Here is a 10,630-nt window from a genome sequence, read left to right on the forward strand (position 1 = left end):
AGGAAGAGACAGAAGTAGTAAGTCCACGTTGAGTTCATGCTCCAACACCAAATCAAGGGTTACCAACTTCTGTATGAGCCAAATCACTCGTACCCCATGATCACGGACCGAAGTCCCTTCACGCATGCGACACGTCATTAGCTCCTTTACAGTAGCGAACCTTTCAGCCCTTGATTGAGCCCCAAAAAGTTCCTTGAGTTGTACGTGAATGTCAGCAGCATTCACGGTATCCTCAAATCGCCTCTGGAGTTCATCAGACATCGAGGCTTGCATATAGCATTTGGCCTTGATATCATGGTCCCACCATGTATCAAGTTTGGCTAACTCTTCCGGACTTATGTCAGCTGGTGCTTCCTTCGGAGGAGATTTTTCTAACACGTAGAGCATCTTCTCCGAAGTCAAGACAATCTTCAACTAACGAAACCATTCCGTATAGTTTGCGCCAGTCAACTTATTTTGTTCGAGGATCGAGAAAAGTGGATTTCGCGAATTCATCTTTATGAAATACTGAAACGAAACAGACAAATATCAGTGATTGTTTAAGCAATTTACTAAGACATAAAATAGGCAAAATTTATTTTATGAATCTCACTCCCACTATTTTAACGATTTCACTACCCTCTAGTGAAAACGGGAAACTGTTTTCCTTAGTGAGAACATGGAGTCCAATTGACAAACTATGGTCCCGAATAATATCAGCCAACCATAATTTTCAAAAGGTAGAGCCCAATTGCTTCCAAAGCAACCTCCACGTGTTTATCTCATGTCCAATAAAGGCCCAATAATATGACGCCGATTATTGTGACATGTCAAGATGACCCATCAATATTAAGTTGTGATGGACGGTCGCCATGTGGATCCCCCAATAATATGAGCCGATCCCATGGGAGTTCCACCCAACTTACAACATGTGTCGATCCAATGTACAGCTTTCCGACGAACGGGCCCCCCCAATAATATGAGCCGGACCATATCCGCGGGTAGCATCTCATACATTGATCGTTGATGGAAGGTAGGAACATTTAAATAAATTTAAATTTCCTTTATTTATCTTGATATCAATTTTAAATCATATTTAAAATGAGGGATTTTAATTTTGAAAATTTGTCTCATCATTTTTAAAATTTTGTATGCTTGCCGGATTCACACAATTTTGTCCAAAACATGCATACAACAATAATATCACATATTATATAGGATGATCGATTCCATTTCTAATCGACCCGTGGTTGCTAATCACGAGTCTTAGTCCAATCCTAGGTAATATTCAGTATGCAATGCAATCCTATTACATTAAGCTTCCAATTTACATTTTTTCTGTCTTTATTGTCTGCTGGGCCCACCTCCTTCTTCAAATCTTCATCTCCCACTAAATCTAATGTATTTACAATAAATAACAATGACAAGTAAGGGATACATTTTTAAGGGGTGGGAACGGGCCATAAACCAAGCCCACTTTTATTACATATGAAAATTCATATTGGGCCATAAACCAGGCCCATTAATAAATCCAACAACAATAAAAACAAATGTAAATTCCTAACATACACCTACAAAATTGGTCATGGCAATCGATCATCCTTATCCAATAACATTTAATTCAAAATTAATTTAATGGATAACATGCAATGGCTATTTAAATTTAAAAGGATAAAATCATATTTCATACATAAAATCTTATTTTACATACAAAATCATATTTTATCTTTTTATCAAATAAAATCACATTTTATCTATAAAATCCAATTTTATACATAAAATCATATTTTACTCAATATATTCATAAGATCATATCTTATCATCAATTGTACCAAAAATAATTAATTTCAAAATTCAATTTAACGGATAAAATATTTAAATTTTCCAAAAATTCAAATTTATCCAAAAATCAATTTTAAAATTTTCGGACTCGAACAATTCGATCCGACGCCTCGTGGACCAATCAAAAACAATTTTCGATCGGAGCAAAAATAGAATTTTAACATATTAAAATTTAATTTAAAATTAAAAATTTAATTTTTCCGCGGGCCGCCCGGGACATTCCCGGGCTGCCCGCGCCCCAAAAGAGCTCGGGCCGGGCAGCCCGGCTGCCCCTAGGGAAGCGACGATCGCTGCCCTAGGCAGCGCCGTGCGTTGCCCATGGGCAACGCCGTGCGCCGCCCTGCGCAGCGCCTAGCGCTGCTCTGGGCAGCGACCATCGCTGCCCCACCGGGCAGCGATCCAATCGCTACCCGGGTTTTGCCCCAAAAAAAAAAAAAATTTATTTTTAAAATATTTATTAAGTTAATTGCATGCATAAGTTCTGTTTAGTAGGTGATCCGGGTAAGGGTCACTACAGTCCCACTTCTTTATTCACTAAATTTAACTCTTTAAATTTAATTATCTCAACGGGGATTAAAAATCCATTACTTGTGTGACCCTCAATGGTTCAGGGATACAGCTAGCCGTGGGCTCACAACTCCTTGTGACTCGGAACAACAATTTCCGACTTGCCCATCGAATCATGGTAAGAGCGCCTAGCAACATCGCCCCATGATTCCCTAGGTATCACTTATAGTGCCTACAAGAACCAATAGATTTTGGTTAGCGTACAGTACGGTCCCTTCATCCATATATCCCGATCGAATCAACAACCATTGGTATATCGAGAGTTGTTCGAGATTCGATAACTATGCAATACATCTTGAAGATCAAATAGTGACATCGCATGTGCTACTAAGAAACCATTTCTTAAATCACATCATGTACTCTAGCCAGAGATTCGTCACACTAATATCTCCTCAGATCGCATAGGATATCCACACTCGCAAGTATGTGGTGAATCCTTGACAACAAAGCATCGACTCCTATATGTGTTGTAACTGTACCCAATCCCGACACCTGATGACCCGAATAGAGTCGATAAACGAGTCAAAGCACAGTACTAGCATATAGAGTCTCAATGATCTTTCAAGTAGTAAGGACTAATGGTGTACAACCAAAACCGCGGACTTTATCCACTCGATAAGTGATAACCACTTGGAAAATCCGGATAGGGTAGTTCGATCATTCATCATATGAATATCCATTTGCATGCTTCGAACATCTCTATGTTCCTTACCAACGAAACGTGGTACTCTGCATCGCAAATGCTAGTCTCAAACTCGAGCGATCCTTATCCTTATTATCGGACGGCTCAATCGACTAGGAACAGTTTAGAATATACAGTGACTATAAAATGTGTTTCATGATAGACATCCCCATGTACTACCACATCTTACATACACTATAGTATATTCAAGGTCTTTATCAAAACAACAATAGTATATCACAATATAACAATATGAAGAAAGATAAAGTCATTGCCATTAATAAAAGTGTAAATTATATTAAACAAAAGATTGTTTATACAAAGAGTCATCAAAGCCCTTAGCCACAAGTTGGCTCACCGGGCACCCACTCTTTCAGGATTGTCCCAAACATGGTGGATCGGGTAGTGGTTTTTTTTTTTTTTTTTTTAAAAAAAAAACACCGCCGGAAACGGGGGGTTAGGCAGACCCCTACCTGTATATAAACATAAAAAAGCGATACAAATAAAACCTAACGGAGGAGGGGGACTAGGCCAAGACCTCCTCAAAAGGCTATACAAAGGTAATAAGAACATCAGAACAGCTAGGGTATCGAAAAATATACAACCAAAGCATCCCTAGGAAATAAGTATAAACAAATAACATCAAAAATAGCTAATTAAGTCAACGTCAGCAGTCATCCTGGGCAGCAAAAAGCTAGAAAAGAACCACAGCTCGGCCCAGCAAAATAAAAAACGGACACTGAGGCACGAAGAGTGGCTAGTATCAACCTGTGCAGTAAAACCTAGAGGAGATCCACAACTCCAGGCCAGCAAAATCAAATCCGACACTAAAGCGCGAAAAGAGGCTGGCACCATCCAGAGCTGAACAAAAGATCAAAGCTATGCAAGAAATATGTCCAAAAGTCATGATCAGCTGGGAAGTCACTATACATAGGCCGCGAGGAAAAAGAGGAGCGACCGCAAACCAGCAGGCCCAGAGCAAAAAAGCAGGAAAATGGCGAAGGAAACTCAAGCCATAACCTAACTCCCAATAAGACTGGAAATCCAAAAAGCGAGGGGCACGAGAGACCGCCCACAAAACATCCAAACAACAGCAATAACCAGGCAAGGAGAAGCACAGTGAACGCCTGGTGATCCATCACCCTGAAGAAGCAAAGCAAGCGACAGGGGAACAGACTAACTCCAAAAACTCCAAAAAAGGGCCGGAGAGCTGTACCTGCAAAGAAAAATAAATAGCTACATATATCTAAATCTAGGATGACCTAGACCAAAAAGGAGAGCAAAAAAAGAAAAAGAAAGCCCAAGAGAAACGGCTATAAGCGAGCGTGAGGCTCTAAGAAAACCTAGATCTAAGGTAAGGAACCCCGGAAGAGTCAGAACGGGCCAACGCAGCGATGGGAGTGGTTAAAGGAACACCAATCTCCAACAAACACTGCCTATGATCATGAGCCTGCCGCGCCAACGCATCCGCAACCGAATTCCCTTCCCGATAGATATGGGAGAAATGAACCGGCCTATTCCGCACCAAAACACGCGTCCTCGAAACAATATGGTCCAAATCCCAGCGGCACCTCCGAGATCTAAGAATCTGAATGGCAATCTGGGAATCAGTCTCAATCCAAAGGGGAAAAAGGCTAAGGTCAGAACAGAGAAGAATACCCCTCCAAATCGCCCAGAGTTCTGCATGGACATTGGACCCCAAACCAATGAACTCACTAAAAAATGCCAAGACCCTACCAGAAGAATCCCGGACAACCCCCCCCCCTCCCCCCACAGACGACTCACCCGGGTTACCTCTCGAGCTCCCATCCACATTGAGCTTGAAGGACCCAGGTGGAGGCCTCAACCAACGGACGATCGCAGTCTTGTGAATCCGTTGGAGGCCGACCGAAATTCCTATCTTCCTCGCAGCCTGCAAATCCCCCAGCCAAAGACGGGGCTTGATAACAGTTGCGGAATGAGCAAGTCTCAAATAAGACAAAATTTGGAACTTAACCTTCTCCGCAGAGTAGGGTAAGTGACGGTGCTTAGTATCATTGCGTGCAGTCCAGAGGAACCAAAGCACGACAAAAGGAATGAATTCCCTCACATTACCCCCAGAGACCACTCGCGACCCCTTTTCCAAGCACTGAGAAACAGACTATAGTTCTCAGTGGCAGGGATGCGAACTCTAAAGATAGCCCCAAAGAAATGCCACACAGCGCGGGCGATGGGACCATCGATGAAAATGTGAGTGAATGTCTACGACATCTCACAGCACTGGCATTTGGACACAAGGGAGAAACCCCGCTGCTGGAGCACCTCATCCACAGGCAACCACCGATGCCAAAACCTCCACAGAAAGAAGGACATGGTGGGCCTCAACCAGCGACCCCAACAGGGATTAAAGATATCTGAGACCGAGCCTCTCGGTCTGACCTGCTCCCAAGCAGATCTCACAGAAAAGGCACCATCGGTGCTGTGGATCCAGATAGTCGCATCCGGCTCATCCACCAAAACAGGAATCTGAACGATCTCCTTCGCCACCGAGGGAGCGACGACAGCGCAAAGGAGATCAAAATCCCAGTCTCCCTCCAAAAGGAAGCTGAAAACACGCACACTTCGATCCCCTCTGACATTACACCTGCTCGACAAAGGGGCATCACCCAACCAAGTATCATCCTAAAAAGAGACATCCCCAAGACCAATCCTCCACCGGATACCAGGCTCCGCACGAGGTCTAATCTGGAGCAAACGCCTCCAAGTGGGGGAAATGGCTCTACGAGAAGGAGCACAAATAGGGCTGACAGTCCGGCAATAATTCCTCGAAAGGAATCTCGCCCAGAGAGAGGAACCCTGCCGGAATCTGAACCACAGCTTCATAGAAAAGCTGTCAACAATGTCCTTGAGCCTGCGAAAACCCAGGCCTCCTTCTTTCACAGGGAGACAGGCGCGAGACCAGCGGGCCCAGTGCCACTTCTTCTCTAAGGGTCTGGAGCCCCAAAGAAAAGCATTGAAAATACGCTCCAATTTCTCCAAAATAGCCAAAGGAGGCTGGATCACCTGTCAGAGATAGATCGGGATCGAAAGGAGCACACTGCAGATCAGCGTCATCCTACTCCCAGGAGCAAGGGAACGGGACTCCCAGCCCTCCGGCTTTTTCCGGACCGACTGCAGAAGAGGCTCAAAGAGAGAGCACTTGCGGTTCCCACGGAAAAGCGGAGCTCCAAGGTATTTCAAGGGAAGCTGCCCCTCCGCAAATCCAATGATTTGCAGCAAACGGGAGCGGCGACGAGCGGTCCAGCCCGGAGGAAAGATCATAGCACTCTTGGCCACATTAACGAGCTGGCCCGAGCAATTTTCATAGTGAGCCAAAAAATCTTTGAGACGCTGAAGACCACGGGATCCCCCATTGGCAAAAATAATGACATCGTCAGCATAGGCCAAATGGGAAATCGGAAAATCACACCCAGACCGATACCTCAAATCAGCATGCTGGAGGAACAACCGATCCAAGCCACGGGACAGATACTCCGCTCCAAGAACAAAGAGGAGGGGAGATAACGGGTCACCCTGTCTCAGGCCCCTCGAGGAAGCAAAGAAACCAGCAGGGGTTCCATTGACATTAACCGAGAACTTGCAAAAAGAAATTCAAGCCCTCACCATTCTCACAACCTGCTCTGAAAAACCAAACCTTCGGAGGACATCCAGAAGAAAAGACCATTGGACTCTATCATAGGCCTTAGCCATGTCCAATTTCAGAATGACATTACAACCACGGGCAGGGAGATTAAGACTGTGAGTGAGCTCATGCGCGAGAAGGATATTGTCAGCAATCATCCGCCCCGGCACAAAGCCACTCTGACTCTGAGAAACGAGTCTCCCCACCACCGACCGCAGACGAGAGTATAAAAGCTTCGAGATAATCTTGTTGGAAACATTACACAAGCTGATGGGACGGAAGTCCGTCCAAACTTGCGCACCCTCGACTTTGGGGATCAAAGTGATCGTGGTGGAAGTGAAGCCCTGGGGCATAAGAGAGCCCCGAAAGAAATCAAGGACAGCGTCCATGACATCATGCTGCACAAAATCCCAGCAGCTCTGAAAAAAAACCAAAGAAAACCCATCGGGACCCGCCACACTATCCCGAGAGATGGAAAAGACGACAGCACGAACCTCCTCCAAGGAAGGTGCGGCGGCAAAGCTATGGTTCTCCTCCTCCGAAATCTCCGAGGAGAAGCCAAAAAAATCCGGAAGATCCAGGACAAAAGGATCTCCAGTGAGAAGGCGCTCGAAATAAGCAGCCCCAGACTGCTTGATGAGACCAGGAGAGGTGAGGCAATTACCATCCTCCCAAATACAAAAGATCTTATTAACCACATTCTTCTTATTCACCATGTTGTGGAAAAGCTTCGTATTCCTCTCCCCATCCTCAAGCCAATTACAAGCAGCTTTCTGCTTCCAAAAATCCGCTTCCATAGCGGTGACTCTAGACAGCTCCTCATTGCATCTGGACAAGAGGGTCCAGCTATGCTCAGAGGGATCCGCTTCACAGGCAGCCTCATCCAGTCTAACCGACCTCTCCGCCTCAGCGATCTTATGAAAAAGGTTCCCAAAAACATCCCGGTTCCACCACTTGAGGTGGCCCTTCAACCGTTTCAGCTTGGCAAAGAGCTTGGGCATGCCTTGCAAAGAGCAGGGCATGTTCCAGTTCAACCTGACAATTTGAAGGAACCCCGGGTTCCGAGTCCACATGCTCTGGAACCGAAATGAGCTCGGTCCCCGAGCAAAGACAGGAGCAGATACCAAAAGAGGACAATGATCCGAAACCGTGCGACTGAGGTGTTCAACCCTGATAGAGTTGAAATGATCACCCCAATCCACAGAAACAAAAACTCTGTCAAGACCCTTCCAAATGGACTTATTCGTCCAGGTGAACGAAGAGCCCTCAAAACCAGCGTCAACCAGCGCAGACTCCAAAACAAAATGATTAAACTCGTCCATGGGGAGCTGCCTCCCACCAGAAGAGCCAAGACACTCGGAGGCATCCCTCACGACATTAAAATCCCCCCCGAAAAGCCAAGGACCACCAGCAGGCTTGACCTGCAGCAAAGAAGCCCACAAGTCGCGCCGTAAAATGTAGTCACACTTGGCATACACGAAAGAGCAAAAAACATGGGTCGGCAAAAAAGGAGCCGACACGCGAAGATGGAGGAACTGAGCGTGATCAAGGACACACTCCGCCTTCACATCGTCCGCCAAAAAAACCCAAATATGACCAGAGACATTCGACAGAACTCTCTGGAAACCAAGGCGACGGGTCATGAAGCGCTGGTCAAGTGCAATCATCGGCTCCAAGATAGCCAAGTTCTTGAAACGCTTTTCTTTCACCAAGGCATGAAGCCTCTCCTGGGACTCAGAGCTCCTGAGTCCCCTGATGTTCCAAATTAGGCACTGCATTTGGAACGGGTGGAGTAAGGCCCCGTCTTCTTTCTAGACTCCTGGCGAGTCTGCTGTCGCTTCGTGTCAGAACGAAGCGTTCTCTTGGAGGGTGAGACAGAGAAATCAAAATCCTCATCATATCTCCCAAAATCTCTCCCATCACACGATTCAGTCCCACAGAAGGAACTTGAATCGTCCTCGCTGACAAACTCAATGATCGGATCAACGTCCTGACAAATAGTACCCTGCTGAGATACAAGCCCCTCAAAGGACAGGGCGGAGGACTCCACAGGAGTCCCAGGAAGCGAGGGGATGGAGTGGCTACTGTGATTCAAAGTACAAGTATCAGTAGCCTCAAAGGCAGGCATAGGAACAACCTGCGGAAAACCAAGATCCATCTCACCAACCACTGAAGAGGCACCAACCTCTTCCTCCACCTGACGAGCCCAAGAAAGGGCCAAGCAGGGGTCAGATCCCTCATGGGGAGCGACAACAGACTGCGGGTCAGGAGCACCAGCATCTCCTCCCATCGCAGTATCACTGGACCCAAAAGCAATGTCCTTAACAACATCTCCATCCACATGGAGATCTGGACTCTACTCAGTAGACTCGAAAGGAACCTCAGTCCCCAACTCAGAGTGACAAAGATCAGGCTCCTCAGGTAAAGACTCAAGAACTTGGAAGGCATTCTGATTACGCGGGACAGCCTGAGGAGGTGGCCGCCGCTGCTGGTTACGCCTTCTCTTCTTGGTGGTCCAATTGCCCGCCCCGGGGGCAAAAAGGGCAGGGCCTTCTGGGGCCACTGAAGGACCCGCCTCCTGAGGCTGCGGAGGAGGGTTCCCGATCACAACCTTTTCCTTCCCAACGGACGGCTTTGGACGAGGAGGTCTTGGGTTCTTCCCGTAGGAATAGCACACAGAGGTAGAATGACCCAACATCTTGCAATCAGTGCAGAAGGACGGGACCTTCTCATAAACTACCTTTATCTCTTGGGTGTGCTCACCCCATACAACCCACACATGCTTAATTCGCTCGTCAAGCACGTTCATTTCCACACAAACCTGGGCAAAAGCCCCTCTCGATCTCTCCGCCGTATGCTCATCCAATTTAATTGGATTCCCAAGAATTCTGGCGATGGCATACAGGCTCTTCTTGTTATATAAGTGCAATGGAAGCTCAGGAAATCGGACCCAGACAGGGGCAATAGGCGACTCTGCCTCAAACTTGAATTCAGGGGTCCACTTAGAAAAGCGGATCCCAACTGCTCCCACAAAAATCCCTCCCTTCGTCCAAAGACAAGCAAAATCCTCTTCACAAGAAAGAGTGATGACCAAATATCCCCGAGGGAGGAATTTCAGAGTAAAAGAAGTCTTAAAACCCATTTGAGAAAAGGCAGTTGAAATCATGCTATTGGGAGCAGTGGACCGATTCCCCGTAATTTTGCCCACCAAGGCAAACTTAAAAGGCTCAATAAGGGATGAAATTACCTCATCCGAGAATTGAATACCCGATTTTCCATCCCGAAAAGTCGGCTCCGGAAGATCCTCCATCGAATTGATCACATCTGCAAAGCTCTTCCTCGAAGCTCGAGGAGATGGAGGCGATAGAGCATCCCAAAAAGAAACAGGGACAGAACCAGCAATTTTGGAGGTAGAGTTGACTGGCTGGTCAACAATTTTGACTTGAGGATCCAAGTCAACCATGTGGACTTCTCCCTCTCCAATTTTGACTACAGAGTCAATAATTTTGACTGGGTTGACTGCAAAGTCAACAATTTGAACTTCGTTGACCAAGGGGTCAACAATTTTGACCAGGTTGACCAAGTCAACCATTTGACCAGAAGCTTGACCAATTTTGACCACGGAGTCAACGATTTTGAGTGGGTTGACCACGAGTTGACTGGGTTGACCATTCAAGTACTGAATTAAAATGATATGCATGTCTTTAAAACTTCTGGATTATCAGACTCAGATAATCAATTGGAATTCTTCTTTCTTTCTTTGGTTTGGGATCCCGAGGTTAAAACATCCTACAATCACACCGACTTCCCTCTCGAGGTGGACGGGGCATGCTTTAATCCTCTAGACTCAAGAGCATTATAGTGAGCTACTCGACAATGTAGTAAATCGCCTACCAAGC

The 10,630-nt window shown here is 46.1% G+C and overlaps 1 protein-coding gene across 1 annotated transcript; it reads right to left on the reverse strand.

Annotated features, from left to right (window-relative positions):
- Nucleotides 1-3,897: 3,897 nt before the first annotated feature.
- Nucleotides 3,898-9,021, reverse strand: LOC140889844 (uncharacterized). Its single transcript, XM_073297576.1, has 8 exons — nt 8,608-9,021; nt 6,779-8,503; nt 6,148-6,685; nt 5,773-5,915; nt 5,489-5,731; nt 4,865-5,198; nt 4,414-4,750; nt 3,898-4,213 (listed from the first exon to the last, which is right to left on the reverse strand). Exons 1-8 carry the CDS (start codon nt 9,019-9,021, stop codon nt 3,898-3,900), a joined length of 4,050 nt encoding a protein of 1,349 aa, XP_073153677.1.
- Between the last annotated feature and the right edge of the window lie 1,609 nt (nt 9,022-10,630).

This window comes from Henckelia pumila, chromosome 3 (assembly GCF_033568475.1).
Source record: "Henckelia pumila isolate YLH828 chromosome 3, ASM3356847v2, whole genome shotgun sequence".
Classification (NCBI taxonomy): domain Eukaryota; kingdom Viridiplantae; phylum Streptophyta; class Magnoliopsida; order Lamiales; family Gesneriaceae; genus Henckelia; species Henckelia pumila.

Coding starts and splice junctions, on each gene's coding strand:
- LOC140889844 (XM_073297576.1), bottom strand. CDS start 9,021: ATGGGAGGAGATGCTGGTGCTCCTGACCCGCAGTCTGTTGTCGCTCCC. Junction 5,916..6,147: donor TAGGATGACGCTGATCTGCA/GTGTGCTCCTTT, acceptor GCTGTGGTTCAG/ATTCCGGCAGGGTTCCTCTC. Junction 5,199..5,488: donor TGAGATCTGCTTGGGAGCAG/GTCAGACCGAGA, acceptor TCTGTTTCTCAG/TGCTTGGAAAAGGGGTCGCG.